Here is a 20,474-nt window from a genome sequence, read left to right as displayed (position 1 = left end):
ATATAAAAATTACTATTCCATATGCGTCCAGTTAAATAGACTTGGCTTTGTATGTGATAGTTGTGACAGGGAATTTTGATAAGATTTTGTATTTAAACAATTATGGACTTTCCCTTATAGCAGAGAGAAACTAGTTGCTTCAAAGAATGTGCATCCGATATATATGTATGTACACAAAGTTTTGTTCACTACTTCATTGTTTCTAAATTATGTTTCAAATGAAGAGAAAACAATTGTGGATAACAATTTAATAATTAATCCTGAAAAACCCATTTAGATTAATCTGAATACCTGATTTGTGCTTGTAATTATACATGGCAATTCTTGAGTAGTTAAAATGTGAAAATGTTGTATTTTTATTGTATGGTATTTTCAAAATTCCTTTTGTTTGAAGCATTTGAAAAATAACAGCATAAGAAAAGACCTGCCAAGAATTGATGTTAAATATCCATTGTTTTCTGATTGTTTTGCATACCTATTTGTTGTGGTATGTACCTGTTGTTTTAACATTGTTTTAACACTTTGTTTGTATAATTTCTGTGAAACAATATTAAACCTGAAGTAGTTTGTTTCACAAAGATAATTTGGCAAATGTATTCTGGCAGGTACCTTCTCATATATAATCCTGTGGAACAAGAGCGATTTTCAGTGGTTTCAGTCAATGTGAATTCACCCAGAGTTACGTTGTTATCTCCTTTGGGAAAACCTGTTACTGTCCAGATTAGTGGTGTTTGGGATGGATCAACTACAGTATCACATGAAGCGTATCAGGTATGCTATTTTAAGTAAAAGGCAATAAATTATTTATTTGAGAGGTACTGTAGCTTCACATTAGAACAAAATGACACACTGATGAAAAGTACAGGTCGAATACTGACACTTCTGTAGATGCTGTCACTAATTCAGTCATTTTAAGGATAAAAGAAGCATATATATTTAACATAAATTTATAAAGTTTCTTAAAGTGATTAGTTATTGAATTTTCATAATATGGTGCATTATGGTGAAAGGGTCAATTATAGCTGCATGAAAATAAAATGTTTAATGTGTTTTTTCTTCATAAAACTGCAGTTCTAAAACTACTTTTTCCTTCAAGTAGTTATCCATATGCACAATCACACACTTTGTATGTGCTCAAGCACTCTGACTGAAAGACTTCTTAAGGCTTAAGCTGTTAGGTTCTGAATTTTTGTCTTCCAGAAAGGGAAGCTGGATTGTGATCTCTGTTCCTTTGTACTCAAGCTCAACATATGGCTTTGATTCCACCTCTTATTTCTGATTCTAAACAATGTTGCTGAAAATTTTTGAATTACAGCTCATTGTAGAAGATTGTCCCCAATTATCATGCATCAGAAACTTTTTTTTTTTTTCCTTATAGTTACAAAAATACTGCATTAGATCTCTGTTCTTACTCTTCTAGCCCTATACTCTTAGTCGTGTTCTTTTTGACTTGGGAGCTAGGTTGAGTTTGCTTCAGGATCATATGTTTGTGAAGGTTATTCAATCAGTGTTCCTCAGGCTTTCTCCAAAGGGGTAATTATTGATAATTAACATTGTGTGGGAGTTGAAGGAGGAGAAGGAATATTACATACCTGTAACTCCAATTCCAAGCAGGAGTTTTCCTCTTGGAAATCTGCCTTCTATATTACTCTTCTGTGCAGATTGTTTTATACCTCCTAAATAAGCAGAAACTAAAAGTGGGACAACTTCCTTATATATTCCTATTTTAAATTTGTGGATTTTTTAAAGGTGATCTATAAGGTTCCCCATACGCTACATACATCTTTAATGCTTAGTAAATATGCTTACAGTTGCAAACTGCAGATGACATTCCTTTTTAAGGAGATTGAAAACTGTTTCTGTATTAATGTAACATGATCATGATTCTGATCAAGTTAGTAGCAAGCATTTATTTGCTAATTTTTATTCATGTGCTTCAGCTATTAATTTTGGAATGTTTATGATTTTGTATTTATTGGTGGAAAATGGGAAAAATTTAACTGTTCTATAATCATGGAAGCAAAAGGAGTCACACTGAGCATGAATCTAGTGCAACAAGTTGATTTTCCATTTTATAATAAAAACCTGCTTCTATACTCCCGACAGATCTCTTTCTTGGCACATCTACCACCTTTGGGGCTTGCAGTTTACCAGCTTCTGGAGGTTCAGAGTTCAGAAACAGATTTAACTGGTTATACTATATATACAAGTGGAAGGAATAATATGCAGGTGAAGCCAGACAGGATTTTCAAGATAAAAGAGATGCAGAATTCTGTGGATAATATAATTTTAGAGAACTCCTATATGAAACTGTGGTTCTCTGGAATGTCTGGACTACTGGAGGTATGTTGCCTTATGTTTTGAAACACTTCCATTTTACTTTCTCAGGAACTTTTGCTCTTGTTCATGGAAATCTAAGTGTAGTGAGCCATTTCAAATGTGATTCTCTGTCCTTAGAAAATAAATACAAAAGAAGACGGTAAAAACCATCAAATGAAGGTGGAGTTTGCATGGTATGGAACTACAAGTAACCGGGATAAGAGCGGCGCTTATCTCTTCTTGCCTGATGGAGATGCCAAGGTACGTCTTCTGTTTGCATAGGGTTTCTAATCTTGAAATATCGTAAAGCACTCTGCAAATACAGCTTGGAAGAACTAGTTTTCCCCAACACTGCGATATAGCTGTGTGACTGAAAATAATGATGTTAGTTATTGAAATGATTGGCAGAACTTCATATTTTTTTAACCCTAGATATGGATAAAAATACAGTATTAATTTGAAAGTGCGAGTGGGTAAAGAATATTAATGGTTCACCAAAGATTTTAAGATGCTAACCTTGCAAGAAATACATGGAGATGGGACTTTTTGCTATTGTTAAAACAAGTCCACTCCAACTTCTTATGGAGCTCTTTATTTTGAACAAAGTGTTTCAAGTTCTAGCTGGGTTTACCATATGCTGTTTAATACAGTAGTTAAGATCCCAGTTGGGTCCCAGTTGATGAATGTGCGCACAGAGTACTAAGCAATTGTTTCTGATTTAGTTTTCTAGTGTGGTCAGTATTTTTAGCAGAGTAATAGGAGTATGCTGTTTCTCCCCAATAATTAGTTTTCAGATTGGAAATTCAGAAATAGTACAGTTCTTATGTTTTATTACCAACAAGAATCTGTTCAACCATTTTGGAACCAAAAAGCTAGTATTTCAGAAAGGGGATGATGTAATAATAAACAGTTTAAAGAAGTCAGCTAGTACGTAGTGTATTTTTTCTGCCCATTTTCTCCTGGGAGAACTTAAGTTGCATATATATATATATATACGGCAAACAGTGTTCTTTATGATTACTCCGGAAAAGAGGTAAGTGCCACCATTCTACTTTTTGTTACTTAGTTACATGTGCAAATAAGTCTAGAAGTGAACAGAAGCATTTCCTTTCCTTTTAGAAGTCTCTCCTAGAAGCATGCTTTTCGAGATCTGTCTGTTGGAAAATTTAAATTGTTTTAAACTGTTTTGAACTATAGCTCATAATTAATATTTTTGCATCAGTTATGTTCACCAGGGCTCACTTATTCTTAATTTTTAAATGTCAAGATTGTATTTGATCTGTGAATACCTGGACAATGTCTTTCCCGCTCCTCTTCCTCACCCCCAGCACCTTTCCTCAGCTACATGTTCAAGCTTTATTGGTTTTATTTTAGATGATACTATGTCTTCTACTTAGAAAAGCAAAATCAGTAAATCTAATGGTTTTCACTACACTGAATTACTTGTTTTATAAAAATAACCTGGAGAATTTTCTATATACAGAAATGTTTTTTGTTTAAACAAAAAACGTATCACATAAGTACAAACATAGTTAAAAGAAAGATGTATGTTGAGCTTTTAAGAATGAACACAATATGGTGAAATTACAGGTATATTTTTTGCCTTAATATTAAACATTTAAGGGTGGTATGTTCAAATTTTTTAACTTTATTCAGTACAAATGAAATCAGAATACTTTTAAATTTCTGCCTCATTAATTTACCGTAGGGCTCATTTGGCTTGCATTTTAATAGCATGAATTAGTGTCCCACTGGGAATAACAATGTAATTCTAGTAGTAGTTTTAAAAAACACTTTCAACTAATGATTTCAAGGGGAGGGGAGGGGAGGGGAGGAGGAGGAAAGGAGCCATCTGTTTCTTTTCAGTATTCTCAGGGTGAGCTGGGTTGACTATACTTTCTAAATCCTTACAGGAAATGGCAGTAGGATAGAGTGCAGGTAGGGGGTTTCCCCTTTTCCCTCTTTTGTTTTTTTTCCTCCTTTTTTTTCCCCCCTTGTCCTCCATTGCCCTTCATATCTGTGCCAGACTTGCAAAGAATTGTGTTAGGCCATATTCCTCTGGTGTCAATAAGGTTGTATGTTTCTTTGCCTTTGTTACCCAGTTATTTTATCACCTGATAAAGTCTTTGGATTCTTTTTAGTTCGATAGTACTCAGGAATCATTATTCTTCATCTAATATAACAATCTGTTTTCCTATAGTACTTATGTAGCCTTTCTGCTTGTAGAGTCTTCTACCAGTTTTTGGAAATTTCATGCTATAACTTGTTAGCTTTGCAGACCACCACTTAAAACTATATGATTATAGAAAATTCAGAAAATTTGATATATACAGTGCAGCTTGGTCATCACTAGACTGTTATGGATGTCAGGTGTTATGAGTATAGCCAGTAATACTTTTTGTCACTGCTACAGAAGGAAAACTTTGGTCAATCAAGGCGGAATAGAATATGTATTTGCTCTAAGAATTCGTTGTGTTATCAGAAGAATGGTCCTATTCTTTAGTGACCCTAGTAGAATAGAGCCTTGCAAAGAAAACTAAAGTCTCTTTCAGTGTCTCCTTTGTATTATTTGAAGCTTTGAAACTTTCATTCGATGTTACTGTTTCCAGCTTACAAATCTACTTACGAAAGCCGGAGCCCCAAAGGAGCTGGAAAAAACACCTCTTTCCTAAGTAAGAGTAGTCTAAGGTGTTGTCTACTGCCTTAGACTAAACAAGCACTTTGAGATTTTCAGTTTATATCCTAGTGATATTTTTTTTTCCTCAAATGCATGTTTATATACTATTTACTTGGTATTTTGGCCTAACTTTCCTTGCTTGTCTGCTTTAGGAAATCCACAATGGCTGCTTTCAAATACTTGGTGATGCATCAGTAAATGCAGGATCTCAGTCACTCAGTGCTTATACCTGTAGCATCTTACAACAGCTTCTCTTCATAGTGTCAGCTTTGGAAAAGGAATTCCGTCATGCCTGTTTATTATTGCCAAAGAAATATAGAGGCAGATACAGTCACATAAACATGGTTCAACAGGGCTTTTCCATGGCACCCAGTGGGTACATCTGGCCTTTTTGTGGCTCCATCAAGTAATGTATTGCATTGCTGTCAGTCTTCCTTAAAGCAACGTCACCTCTGAGTAAGCCATCAACTTGGAGAACAGGCACAGCAATAAGGAAAGTGGCTGATAGATCTCGAGTGAATGTTCCTAGGGAACCAACCCCATCTGGTGGTATCAGGTACACTTAGGGCTCTACAGCAGTGTGGCCAGCATTGTTATGCAGCTAGACAATCCCATTGAGGACAGGGCTGCTGTTCTGGGAGCTGGGGCATGCAATTCAGACCCTGTCCGTGCTATCTCTGTGAGGTATGGAAGTTGTTCAGTGTCAACTTCAGAACAGGAATGTCACTGCAAAATTCAGGATGGTGACACAGAGCAGAGGCTCTGTGCTGCAGGTCTGGAGAGATGACTGTGCTTCTCCCATGTCTTTGCATTTTCTACTTCTGGAATAGAAGGAAAGCACAAGGTTAACTTGGCCAGTATTTTAGTTTGGAAACTGTAAGTGCTACTTAACTGACTAGATGATGTGGAACTTCTTATCATACCTCACAACAAATATAAATTATTGCATCCTGACTATGATGGAAAACCTGTTTGGATCGCCTGTGCTTTTCTGAAAGAGGGCCAACTCTGTAAATCTGTTAGATCTGGGGAAGGACTTCAGTAGTCCATAAGCAGGTTAGATTTCAAAACAGTTCAATGTTTGTGTTTTCTTCTATCTATTTAAGACAATTCAGATATCAGTAGGGGGTAGGAAAAAGCAGATATTTCCGAAGAGTCGGGTGCTACTTGTCTATGGGATCAGTGTACTGGTTCATTCTCTTGCTTTACAAAACAATGTTTCAGAATCTAAATTAACTTTTTTCATTAAACCCACACTGAGAAATTGCGGTTCCCTTTCAGGTGGCAATGTCTAAGCATGCATGTATGTACTAATTACTGTGGGTACTTATTTATTAGTAGTATTAACAGAGATTTCTTATCTTGTGCTAGTGATTTTCTCTAGGCCCTTGTTTATGCTTGGTCTCCATGGTTGGACTTCCTTTACTGAATATGATCTTGTTGACCTGCGTAGCTGCAGCTGCTGCTCCTAGCTTTAAGAAATATTTTTCACGACAGACCCTGTTTTTTAAATCTAACAGACATACCTATTGTCTCTCCTGGATGGGAGAAGGACATGTATCTAAGTTATCTGACTGCTTGGCCTTTAAGCCGCCACAAAAAAGAAAAAAATGTATCTTTCTCCATTTTTATTGGCAAGATTGGGATGTTCTGTTGTCCAGAATGATTGCGACTACACATTTAGGGCATTGCACTGTATCAGTCTTCAAATTTTTTGCTTCAGAAAGTCAGAAGACATTCTTCAGGCATAAGTTCCTTTCTTTTGGTGGTTCCTCTAGCTTTGCATTCCTGATAAAAGGAAAAGACAAGCATGCAGATGCTATTACTGGAGGGTGTTCACAATACTCAGGAATCTGCTGTCTTTGAAGTGGCTCTTATTTCCTTGGTGCTTTCTATTTCCTTCAGGCATCACATCTACCATCTAAAGATCTGCCTCGTGTTTGTTTCTGAAGATAAATGTATTAGAGTGACTACTGTCTCTCCTCTGCCACGTAGTTCTCAAAACACAGCTCTCTGGAGACCATGGCGTTTGATCTTTTCCAAACCCTAGCCTAATCTCAAACTCTGCTATTGAGAGGCAAGTTATCTTGAAGAGGGTCTTGAGTTTTTTTTAAATCACAAATATCTTGAGAGCAATTCAGTCTGTTGGAATACTCTCCTTTGGACATAGGGGTTTTTGTTTGGCTTCCACACCAACGATGTATTGCACTGCCAAAAATTTCTAGGCCGTGCTAAGATGGTTAGTAGTGCTTCAGCTGACTGCAAGGGGAAAGGCTGCTTATTGGACATACTTTGTGCCCTCAGCCTGCAATATGCTATGCCAGCTTCTATGCAAGCCTGTAAACCTTTAAGTGTAGGCAACTCTCCAATCATCTCTGCCTCTTGGCACCTCGGCATCCCAATTTGTGCAAAGTTATGTGTTTCAAGATACCCCAGGGAGCTATGGAATACTATTTTGCTCCCAAAAATCTCCCTTAACGTTTCTAGCTTGACTTTTTTTCCCCTCACTTCTAAGACAGATGGTCTTATTTTTCTTAAATGTGAGTGACTACTGAAAAACAGATTCTGAAGCCTATGACCCATAGTTCTATTATCCAGTTTCTTAAAATACTGCTTTCTAGTCTTGCTAGAAACCTGTTATGAAAGGCTACTGAATTGAAAGTACAATAAAACCAATTCTGGTGGAGCTGAGGGGGGCAACTATTCATTTTAATTATTTAAGAAATTGAGCCTTGAGACTACCACTGGGTACGAGATCCAAATATTTTTATTCTGAATTCAAGAGCTGAGTAATCATAGATTCCTTCACACTGGAGAAGATCCACTGTCTTGAGGAACCTCCTACTCAAAGCAATGTCCACACTACATTCAGACCAAGGCTTCATCTAGTCAGTCTTGGAAATAGCTCTGTCATTGTTCCTCCTTTTTAGAAGGGAAAGTGTGTTTTTTTCTGAGCAGCAAGAAACCCATTTCTGCATTTTGGTCAGACTTTTGCATGAGAAATACTTTTAGTTTGTGAGAGGCTGCGACCAGAGGCAGTGAACCAGAGTTCAGAGGCCTTTCTGTCCATCTCACCAAGGATCTTTTACAGTGGTAATAGACTAATTGCCTGTTTAATGCATAGAGATGTTCTTCTGCTTAAAAGCGTGGTTTGTATTTTCAGTGTGGCAAACCTGGTCATTATCACTTTACAAGTTCTGAATTCAGTATGTTTCTAAAGACTATCAAGAAATCACTTTTATGAATTTTAGGCACTATATATGAGTTAAGAAAATTGCCTGTACTCTCAGTACCAAAATTACTTTGTTTCTCTTGTTTCTCCAGCAATCAGGATGCAATGGGCATCCCTGAGGACACTTGGCATACATCAGATCTTTACTCTTTGTATCACAAAACTTATCTAACCATGAAAACCAAAACCAGCATGTGGTTTTGTAACTCTCCTTATTTGTACTCTTTTCTTCCTCCCACAGTGTCTGAATGAGAAACTTGCAAGCTTGGTTTTGATCCGTTTCTCTCAATGCATGTGCTAGTGGAATCTAATTATTGTAAAAAAATTTCTTTAGTTCTGCAAAATGACGCTTCATTCCCCTCTTTTCCTCTCCCTTTCTCTTTCCCCATAGTTCAGAATGGTAAGTACAGATGTCTTCGTCTTGAGTTGGGAGAACTGATTTGCGTACGTGCATGGCTTGAGAAATGGTGGAGTGCAAGCACATTTTATGTAGCAATATCCTGGAATTTGAGAGCTGCTAAATATGTCTGTTTTGGCTTTCTACTTGTATTGGGATGACGTATTTTGATAGTTGTTGTCAATATCACTATCATGCTTTATAGTAACAAGTGAGGAGACACAGCGTTCATCCAGCAGTTTCTAAGTTTTTGTTTTTTAAAAAACGTATTCTAAGTAATTTTGGTTTTTGTAATTAGATGCACAGGCTTTTGCATTCATCTCACTCATCAAACATCTCTCCATTTCACTGCTTTGGTCCTGGCTAGCTCTCAGAGCTAGAATGGACAAGTTCTTTGCTAGTGAGGAAGAAGCTCCTTCTTATGACTGTGCTGTATACAGAAAAAGGGCAGCCACCTTCTAAGAACTTTGTCCTTGGATCCCTATAAATCAAGTATTTTTGTTCGTATTTGTTTTTTCTTTAATGAAGTTTTAATTTAATACTGTTGCCTTACAGTAGATTTGCATGGGTTTTTTGTTTTCTGGTGGGTTTTTGTTTTGCTTTGTATATCCTTAATATTAAACCCATTTTCATATTTGTATTCATCCATACCCTTCTACATAGTGCGTACAGTTCAGTTTGGGATTGACTGTTTTAAAAAATCAAAATTTGCTTAGCTGAGACTCAACTACATGTATGCCTATGAAAACCATTTTCTTCATCTCTTAGGTTTGACTGTAGATAAGCTTTTTTGCTTTAGACAGGCCTTTGAGAGGCACTGGTAAGCAGCCGATCCCCTCCTTGTGGTTTACCTGTTCCCTGCTTTACCCTGCATTCTAGATGGCTCTCTAACGGAAGCTACTTTTGCTGAGGAAAACTTACCCTTTCTTTTGCTTTCCAAAGGGTATGCAAACTGATCCACAAGATAGTATAGAGGCAGCTTTCCTCATACAGTATATACCGCTGATAAAGTAAACTGTTAACAAACAAAGCAGACTGTTAAACCATCTGTCACTCATTATGAAACTACAGTATTTGATTACCTATTAGCAAGTATAATTTTGCTCACAGAAGCTGACTTCAGATGTTTGCAATAATAATGCATTACAGTATGTGTCTGTAGGTCTTATCTCAAGTATTTCATGAGGATTAATGGAGATATGTAATGATGGTTATGCTAATTTTAGCTAAAGAAAAGGTGAGGTTTTTAAGAAAACTTGTTGAATTTCAGATTAGGAGTAACAATTCTTGAATTCCTATTTTTATGCTAGGTTTAGTTATAGTAGAATAGATACAGTGTTACATAGGTATAAAAAATTAAAAATGCCTATTTAACATTTATTAAAATACTTTCATTTATTGAGATTATTATTAAGCAGAATTTTAAAATACTTGTTCTGACTTTCTGGGTTTTTTTGTAGCCTTATATTTTTACAGATCCACCTACCGTAAGAGTTGCTCATGGAAGGATTTTCTCAGAAGTTGTATGTTTTTTTCCTCATGTGACTCATACCATGCGACTCTATAAAGTCCAGGGTAAGAACTGTGAAACCTGACAGTAGATTCTCGCTGTTAATTTTCCATCACTACAGTCGTGGACCTTACCAGTACTTTCAATGTTTAAATGCACTTCTAAACTGGTAGAACAACTTCAGGCTGAACTCTTTACAGGGTTTAAAGACAATGTGATTCTGTTCTGAGCCTCACTTAGCCAATCAGTAAGCTAAGAGCAAATATAAATTTAACGTATGTTGGAGTAATCTCTCAGCACTGGGAAATATTTACAGTATAAATTATACGCAGGGAGTTCCCCAAACTTTACTGGGTTTTTAGGGTTTTGGCAAAACACTACTTTTCTTGCTCTCGGCTTCAGACTTCTTGCTTGGTTGGCCTATTGGAGCAGGGAGTCCTGTGGCTTGATGATTCTTTTAAGTAATTGACCACTGAGTGAAATTTAACTTTTTCTGTGCTTTTATCAACATCTGTTGTTGACAGTAGCATAATTTTTTTTAAAAAAATCTTTATCAGAGGCAATGTTTCATTAAAATCAATAACTTCATTTTTGTGTTAACTCAAATTATGCAGTAGAGAAGAGCTGAGAGTAATCAATGCCTTAGCCATTTTAAGATTGTAAAGATTGAATCCTTGCTCAATATACTCATGCGTTTTAATTGTCCTTCTTTAAAATAAGTGGAAAATATGTAACTAAGAACATAGTGGAGCCTAGAGATCCACTTTTTACAGATTGGATCTGGAGAAGATGATATCTTCTGATACTGAATAAGTTGCCTTTAGATATAACGGTCATATATTAATGATACAATAGTCACTGGTAAATGTTAACATTGTAACATGCTAGTAATGCTGCAAGTGGAGTTCATATTTTTAAAAGGCAAGGAAACAAATACAAAGCTTGACATCCTTTTCATTCAAGATTTCAGGTGGTAAAATCACAAACCTGTCTGCATTTTGCATAGCAAAAGCAGCATGAAAACTGAAGCAGTAGACAAACGCTTTTAGCATTCCCTTGTTCAAAGATCCAGAGTGGTTTAGAATTCAGAAAGTAAAGGTGGTCTTAAAGCTATTGCAACATACTGTCAAAATGAATGGCTAACTAAATTTGAAAATAGTGTGTATGTGTCTGTATATGTATGTATATATGTGTGTATATGTACACACCCATGTGTGTTTATACGTGTGTGTGTATATATATTTGTACACACATCTATAACATTTATATGAAAAAATACTATCAAATACTTAAAAATTTGACTGCTGTAAAGATTTAGGTGTTAAAGTAATCTATCACGAAAATGAGTATATTAAAAAATAGAGAATTGGCTCAACATCAGAAATAAAGGTAGTAAAGCATAATTTGTTGATGTAGTGAATTTTTAATACCTCTATTAACCTCAGGTATATTAACTACCAAAGTTTAAGCTGGACAGTGTCAGCTGGATGCAGAGAATAAACAGAAGTAAAACATGTTTTTTCACAATTTACAAATTTTTGCATACGTTTCAGATCATTGTAATGAAAATAGCTGCATTAATATATTGTTTTATAATACCTAATATACCACCTATTTTGTATGTTAGTGAGGGCATGCATGGTGTGGGAGTTCATGGGTTGTATTAGACACTTGTAGAGTACAGGTGCAGTTTGGAAATGTGATTTTCAGGAGTTTATATTAATAACATTTTTAATCAGGAGGAAAGTGTGACTGTTCTCATGATAGCGTCATGAGTTAGAATTACATTAAAGGTAAATACTACAGAACTGATATGTTTTTGACCAAAAATCTTGTAGAAATTAAACATTCAGCCTTATTCCATTCTCTCTGCTAGCTTTTTAAAAGCAATTATTTAAAGAGGTAATTTAATATAGGGGAAGAAAAAAATGGATTAGTAACAATCCTAGAAAACCAAACAAACTTCTGTGGCTTGAGGAAAGAAGGACAAACAACAAGTTGTCTGTCTGTGTGTTCAGGTATCTCAGAATTTTATATGAAGATCTTCTGTCTATGTGGGTAAGATTCCAGTGTTTAGAAACCTGAATTGTGATGAGCATGTCTTTAGGTCTTGTGTGATAAGACATATTGAGCTGTTGGTAAAAGTTTTAAAACTATCTTTAAATTTTAAATGACTAAGACAGTTGATAAGTCCCTCTCAGTCACTCAACTTCTACCATCCAATGTTTACAGTCTATCAGGCAAACATAGTATAATTTCATTACTACAAAGAGAAATTTCACTTCTTTGTTCTATTTGGCATGTTTTTTGACAATTGTTAGTCCCATTAGACTACAGAAAGAGGTGATAATAGTGAACGGCAGTTTAATTCCATTTCAAGCTATGTATCAGTATATATGAAAGGGCCACATTATTAAAGATACTCAGTTTTCAACAGGAAGCACTATTGAAAAATCTCAAGGAACCATCTGTCTTCATCTTCAGACCCTTAATTTTTATTTTATGAAAATGGGCATCTGTTCTCTGTTAACAAAGACTTATTTCCTGGTTGTGCTCATATGAGTGTGTAGTTTCTTAATTCATTGTCCTTAAGGCGGGTTCTCTCTGTTTCAGTTAAAACAGCTCACCAGTCTGCTGCTTAGTAAGAACAGTTGCTGTGTCAGAGGCCGGTAACTTTACTGTTGCCTGTGAACAGCAGCATAAGGTGAGCAGTGAATACCAGAGCCTGTTCCAGAGTATGAGCTGTTGCTAAAGACAGCAGTTAAAAGTGATATAGTGTTTTCTACTGATTTATAGGAACCCACATTGTTTCTTGTCATGAATATTTTGAATTGTAATTCTGTTTCTGGTCTACTTCAGTGAAGGTTTCAGAATGACTGGCCAATGAGTACTGAATTAGAAGCACTGCTATATTATATAGTACCTAACTGCACCAGCTTCAAATATCTGAGTAGACAGAAAAAGGGAAAATTAGATCACTGTATGCTGGGAATGCCATTGTTCTAGTATATGTGATGATGGTTTTTGAAAATGAGAGATTTTCTTAAATGCTTCTTTTTCTATAGGTTTGGAAGGCCAGTCTCTCGAGGTTTCCAATATTGTGGATATTAGAGGAGAATATAATCGTGAGCTTGCAATGAGAATTTCATCTGACATAAACAGCCAAAATAGATTCTATACTGATCTTAATGGATATCAGGTACTTACTAATTATCAGGTCTATTAATCATAATAGCCTAGGATCTCAGTTTTCAAATGCCTTAATACATCTAATTGTAAGGAATTTGTATTTTTTCTTCTTCATCTTACAAGAGATCTGCAAAGTTTGTTATACATTCCTCTCTATTCCTTTTACCACAAGAATTGCAGTACAGCAAGCTATCACAAGCCATCATGCAGTTGCTTGTATACCTGCATGCCTTTTTTCCCCTTGTCTTGTCTGTTTGGTTTGAGCCCTTTGAGTTATCTAACTCCAGTCATTTATAATATTGAACAACTAACAACTTAGACATTTACTTGCTGCTCTGATAGAAGTAAGAAAATGAGTTAATTTTTTGGAGTGTAATAAATTACTCTATTTAATGCATATGATGAAATAGAGTTACAACTATTTTTCTTAACTTTGTTGGATCTACAGCATGGATGAAAGTAAAAATAAATTTTTTCCTTACTGTTGCTACAAATGATACTGCAAATACTCAACAGGTATTGTTTTAAATGTAAGAGATTACATTTTTGCTATTTTTCTTTGCGTAGTACTTTGTTTTGCTAAGGACAACAAAGCAAGTATTTAAACATGAAAATAATTTTAATACTATTATTCATTTGTCATGTATTGTTCAAGAATTCCACCAGCATGTTAATTTAAAGTTCCCATTATAAACTAAGGAATTCGTTTCCTGCTACCTTGAATATATTCACAGCTTGCTCTCTGGAGGAGAAAAAATTCTCTCATTCTACAACTGTAATTATTCTTTTTTTTGCAGGTTCCCTTGATGAATCTTTCAGTTTTTTAAAAATGTTCTTTGATCTAGAAGCACATTGAAGTTATTTCCAAAGTGGTAGTTTTAGCCACAAATCTCCAAAAAGCTAAATAATACAGCTGAGTGAATGCTTTGGTGCCAGTTGTCAATCATTGCTTCTAAAGCACATGGGATAAATGTCTGAAAAGGTCTTTGAAATTTAAATGCATAAAAAGAATGTATTTTATTGAAGTTCATGTTCATAATGTAGATTCAGCCCAGACTGACGATGAGCAAATTGCCCCTTCAAGCAAATATCTATCCTATGACTACGATGGCTTATATCCAAGATGCTGGCTTTCGTTTAACACTTCATTCAGCTCAGTCTCTAGGTGTTGCAAGCTTGAAAAATGGTAAGTATAACATGATAAATATTTTAAAGTTCTGTCCTTCATGATGATCTGAAATATTTAATTCATCCAGATTGCTATACTAATTGATATTTAAAGAAAAGAAATGTGTTCTCCACCTCTGACAAGTTTTAGAATAGGGAGGAGGTTGCATTTGTTCATACACAAGATCCCTTAATCTTCATTGAGAGATTTGTCTCAAATCACCAAATTGCTTGGGAAGAGGTTCTGAAGAAGACAAAGCAAATAATAACCAGGTAGTATGCAGCCAAGAATTCTGATGGAACTGGAAGATGAAACAGCAGAACTGAATGACTTATCTTTGGTACCGCTTTGGTAGCGGACGGCTGAATATGGATAACGTAATGCTGATTGTGTATGTTTTTTAAATTTATTATCTTTATTTTTTATTTGTTTTATTATTAAGATAGAGAGTGGACTTAACTACCAGAGTACATAGCTTACTATCCCTATCAAGCAAACTAGTAGCAGCTATTTTAAAGAGCAGAATTAATGGATTAGAGGATAAATATGACCCTAGGTAAGAGACTGAACTGGAATCATACCTCACAAAATCAACGGAGTTCTTTGAAAGAGTTGACGAATATGTTGACAAGAAAAATCTAGTTGATAGCAAGAATGCCAAAAGGGACTCAGCTCAGTCCCTTGTAGCAGAGAAGGATATTTCTCAGAATGGCTTAGAGAGAGTGAACTAGAGGTCAGTTGTTCACTGTCTGTTCCACTACCAGAGCAAGGAGACATCAAATGATGTTAGCAAGTGACAGACAAAATAAAGCATGTAATGCATAATTTAAGTTGTGTGAGTCCTTGTTGTAAGAAGTCGTGAATTTAAAATTATATTGGTTTGAAAAGCAGCTAATTAAGAGGAAGGAATTAAGACAGTTGGAAAACTGCCCCTGAATTTCAGAATGCTAAATTTTTATTCAAAAATTTAAATTCTCTGTAGTAATTCTGCCTCTTCAGGGAGGGAAGGAAGCTTCATACCTGTTTCCCCTGTGAAATTCCGCATTTCACATCAGAAGCCCATCTGTTTTCCTGTGACGCATGACCATTTCTTGTTCTGAGACCTACTGTTTGACCTTAGCATGATACTGATGATCCTCATAAAGACCTTGGCCTTTATCAATGAGAAAGTAGTAGTAGTTTGCCTGCTCGAATCATTGAAGGAGAAGGGAAATATACCATGTAAATGCTTTGAGTGCTCTGAGATGTATTCTGAGCTGTCTTGATTGTCTGAAGCTCAAAATAATGTAATATAAATCCCATAATCAATTCATAAGAACTCATGATAGCAGTCTTGGACTTTCTTGTAGTACCTGACAACTTTTCAGGTGTTGGTAGAGCTCCTGAGACAATTTAATTTGTATCTAACAACTCAAGTGAGAATAAGCTTCACCATTCTTCAACACATCGTTGACCCCAGATGTGGTAGCTACACCTGCACTACATACAAATGTTATTCTCTTTACTTACCAAACTGCTACCTGATAGCCCTGAGAAAAGCAGATTTTTAGCTACTAATGTCTTAAAACTTCCATCACTGTGACTTGTGCCAGCCAAGTAAGAGAACTTCAGGAGTATTTGCATGATCAAGCAAAGGGACTGTACTGTTGTTCTTGCATATTATTTAAAAAATAGGATTTTATGATCATAAAAATATAAATTTCATGAGCCAAAGCCTAACCTATGCTAAAGTATTCTGATATAAGAAAATGCCATTTTTTTCCCATGCAGAAAATGAAACCTAAAAGCTTCAGTAACTTAAAATAGTATTATAGTTGGGAATTACTTGTTTATCCATCCATCATCAAATTCTGTCCTATAACAACCCTGTCTTTTTGAGAGGATCAACTTTGAGTTGTTCCAAGGATTTCAATACAGCTCTTTACAGGGAGGAAGGGGTGTGTGTGTCGGGGGAAGACCTTGAACAGTGTTTATTTGTATCATACACTGCCATTTCTGTTGAGCTATAGACCTGCCTTGGAAAGCTGTTCTATGCTTGGATGGGTTAATCTGCCTGTGTACTAAAAGGAGTGTACCTTTTAGGTATCTATATCCTTTTTGTCATGGAGCAGCAATGATATCTCTGAATATCCCCAGGATATGTATTTTTTAGACTGACTTGACGTATTTTGTCATAGAGTGCATATCGTATAGCTCTTATGACCCTTTGTCAAAGGGCTGTGAGCAGCAATAAAGGGAATGCAGAATACCGGCATTCACTGCATCCTGTAACCTGATAACTACACTGAGTTATGAAGTAATTGATTTGCCACACCAGCCTATTCTTTATTTCGGTCAGTGTATGTACACTGCCATGTGTGTTTCAGGAAAGAGCTCTCTGTCAATCATACTAGAGATAAATACATCCACACGTAGTTACTCAGTGTGGCTTTCTTGCATCTTCACTGCTGCTGTAGAAGGTAGAGGCATATTAAGTTGCAGACTCAATTAACTCTAGCATATAAACTTATGCTTTACTGGAAAATAGCTACCTTTTGTTCTAAGATGACCCAATAATAATACTTAAAACACACATTCTCCTGTTTACTGTTACAGGAAATCAAACTCCCTTTGGTCTGATCTTGTTAATGAACTTGATGGGCCTGACTTTTACAGATTCTAGTTAACTAGGTAGTGGAGATTGATTAAGGTGCAGAGGCTCAGTTACCTTGTAATAGTATCTGTGTGTGCTCTTTAAAAATTCCAGTCCCTGCATTGCAGAATGACATAACAGCTAAGTCCACAGAGAGGCTACTTTCTGAGTCAGGGAAGTATGGCTGATGTTGTCAGAAATATTGCAGTTAACTGTTGTGGAGAAACTGACTTTCTGTGAGCACTGTTTCAGTCCGGACAGGGGCATTAGATGTTTTTTAGAAACATTTAGATGTTTTTTTCCCTACCCCAGTTACATCACAGATAATAAGATGTATACTATATCTCTTAATGGCATTATTATTACTTTTATTATTTTTTTTTTTTACTATGTCGCTCTTTGGAAATGCTGTTGTGCCACTCGAGGCTCAGGAGGTAGTTGACAACATTAATACCTTCTCCCCTCTTTTTCTTACTGGGTGCAGAATAAATGTTTAATCTGACTCATTATCTTTAGGTAACATCTTATGAAATGTTGAGTTTGCCACACTTGTCTTGAGGACACATTGAACTGCTTAATAAAGAACCAAAATGAAGCTGAAATTTCTGAGGCTGTTGGAAACTACACTCTTCTCAACCCTCCTAGTGATGATCCTTCAGTATCTCATAAGAATCCTGGTAGAAAAGTCAAAAGCATCACAGCTTAGGCAGGTGCCTTTGGTAGCAGATTGATCTGTGTTTCAAGGCATAACTGACTATCTAAGGTTTATCAGGACAGGTGATTATTTCTTACCTGTCATTCTTGACTTGAGATAGGTTCTCCCTATCAGTAGCTGGTTAGCCTTCATGCTGTCAGGTAATCTCAGCAGTATGGGGAAGGATTTCTCACTGTATGTCATTAGAATCTTCAATATCAGCCTCTAAGATACTTGATCAAGAACTGTAAAACATGTATGCAACAGCTTTATTCCTTCTTTCCTGTCCCTCTCCCCATTTGCAGAATTTGATGTATAATTGTTTTTTAATGCTAGATGCTGGACTTCTCCATCTTAAAATTTCCAACTGATTCTGTACTAGCTCACTTCATAGTGGTTTATTCTCCATGCTGCAATATATTCTGAACTAAGAACTTCTTACTCAATAGTTCGTGCAAAGTTCTTTTCTCCCACAAAAGAAGATACCCTCACAGGAGGAGTGATTGTTAGTATTTATTCTTCATACTGCCTATTTACTATTCCTTCTTGTGTCAGCTTAAAATTACGTGGAAAAGAATGTTTTGAAGGCGCACTTACATGTAGCGTAGGATAAAGACAGTTCCTTACGGAAAGTCTCTTCAGTACAGATGCAGCTATTCAGGGTGCTTCTCAACTTTAAAGACTGAGTATCACTGTTATAAATAATAGTTATCATCAGTAATAACTTTTAATGCTAAATTTGAATTTCTAGATTCTTATCTTAAAATTTTGCAAGTACAAAATTTGATGAAGGATATGTAAAAATTTTGGGAGGTTATAAACAACCAAAATGCAAAGGCTTTAACTATTTTCTTAATCTGACCTAACAATACAGATTCATTATTACTCTTTTGTCTGTAAGAGAACAATTTGCATCCTTTACAATCACTATTTTAGGAGAAGACATTGTTTGATATTTAATAAAGCTTAGCATTTTCCTATTATCAGTATAATCCTTGTATTGCTTTATTGCTTTTTCAGGTCAGTTGGAAGTAATCATGGATCGTCGACTTATGCAGGATGACAACCGTGGCCTTGGACAAGGTGTTCAAGATAACAAGATTACAGCTAATGTCTTCCGACTTCTTCTGGAAAGAAGACACGGAACAGATTTGGTAAGAATGATTGTCTAGACTTTTATGGATAATTAATTATATGATGTTTTTCTTTTGCAGCAGCAGTGAACTTGGTAAAGAAGGTATTCCATGAGCAGTAGCTTCCCATGGAGTTTTGTCAGATCTCTTGCATTATCTCACCGTAACAACTTCCTCTTCCCCTGTATCTCACGCAAATACCTACAGTCTCTCCTTTCTTCACCTTGTCTCCTTCACATATTTATCACCTGGTGGTGTGCGTTATGTATGTTTTGAAGATAATGTGTATGCTCCCTGCATCACTAGCAGGTCAAACAAAACAAGTAACTTAAACTCGCATTGCATCACATTACTGGAGTACTATTTTGGAAGTCTCTTTAACTTTTTTTTTCTTGTAACTTTTAAGAAATTGATGACTAGTGAGAAATAATCTTGTCAATCAAAGTTGACTGAAACTGGGCAAAGGTTGAAAAATTATTTAAGATGAATAGAGAGAACATGAAAACAACATGATCCTATAAGATTTTTTCCTTAGGAAATAAGATATCACTGGAAGTATTTAGATACCAAACATATAAACATTTTCATTTCATTATCAGGGAAGATTGAGATTATTTTACTGTAAGGAGGATTTTTGCACAGTTTATCTTGATTCTTTTTATTTTTTATCTTTTGAATAACTCTCCATCTTCCCTCTATTCTTTGCATTTTTCCTCTTTACTGCTATCTTTGTTGAGAAGGGCAAAAGGAGGAGTTCATCTTCATACAGAGGCAGTAGAGTCATGATGACAGTAGTGAATAGATTTTAAAATCATCACACAGCTAAAGATAAGAGGTTGTATACTAAGCTACTAATGAATATGCAGATAAATGGGAATTAATTCTGTTTTGTAATGAATATCATTAACCACTGGTGAGAGGATGATATCAAGCTTAAAGCTAATTTCCACTATTTAATGATTGACAGTTTTTTTTTAAAGTTGTACATGTCATCATGATTTTCTTGTTTCTCATCTCGCATAGCATCAGCAATATGTTAACTGCAGTTGTCAGCATGGTGTGGAAATATCTGAACCAACTTGAAACAAGCTAGCTTTAATCCTGGAAGCAGTGTAGCTATGACAGCTGTGACCATTGCACAGGTTAATCTACCCTGGCAAGAACAGACCTGCAGAGAGATCTGTGTTGCCATGACAAACTCTTTTTAGTACTAAGGATCATTTGTGTTGTATTAAATTAGCGTACTGAGCTGCCAAATTAAACTATTGGCTATGGAAGACTGTGTTTGCATTAGAAAGTAATTTGGAGCAACAGGAGCAGATCAAACCAGTTAGCACTATGGTGCTTGCATCTACACTGTGTGCTGTGTGGATGTTTTCCAGCAAATCAAGAAAATTTAGACTGGAAGGGACCACTTGAGGTCCTATTCCTCCTAGTCCAATCTCTGCTCAAAGCAGGTCTGTTTTTATGTCAGAATCTACTTAAAACTCTCCAAAGGATCAATGTTGATTGATACCCTAATG

General features: G+C 35.8%; 1 protein-coding gene across 1 annotated transcript in view; it reads left to right on the top strand.

Annotated features, from left to right (window-relative positions):
• The window catches only part of MAN2A1 (mannosidase alpha class 2A member 1), a 126,826-nt gene that overhangs the window by 84,744 nt on the left and 21,608 nt on the right, over positions 1-20,474 (top strand). The window contains exons 13-19 of the mRNA XM_062600171.1: positions 606-771; positions 2,107-2,343; positions 2,458-2,580; positions 10,086-10,200; positions 13,201-13,334; positions 14,369-14,510; positions 18,839-18,972. Of these exons, the coding sequence (XP_062456155.1) occupies positions 606-771; positions 2,107-2,343; positions 2,458-2,580; positions 10,086-10,200; positions 13,201-13,334; positions 14,369-14,510; positions 18,839-18,972 (1,051 nt within the window). The remainder of the gene's footprint in view (positions 1-605; positions 772-2,106; positions 2,344-2,457; positions 2,581-10,085; positions 10,201-13,200; positions 13,335-14,368; positions 14,511-18,838; positions 18,973-20,474) is intronic.

This window comes from Rhea pennata, chromosome Z, assembly GCF_028389875.1.
Source record: "Rhea pennata isolate bPtePen1 chromosome Z, bPtePen1.pri, whole genome shotgun sequence".
Classification (NCBI taxonomy): domain Eukaryota; kingdom Metazoa; phylum Chordata; class Aves; order Rheiformes; family Rheidae; genus Rhea; species Rhea pennata.
The sequence above is the reverse complement of the archived record's forward strand: the minus strand, read 5'-3'. Positions and strand labels throughout refer to the sequence as shown.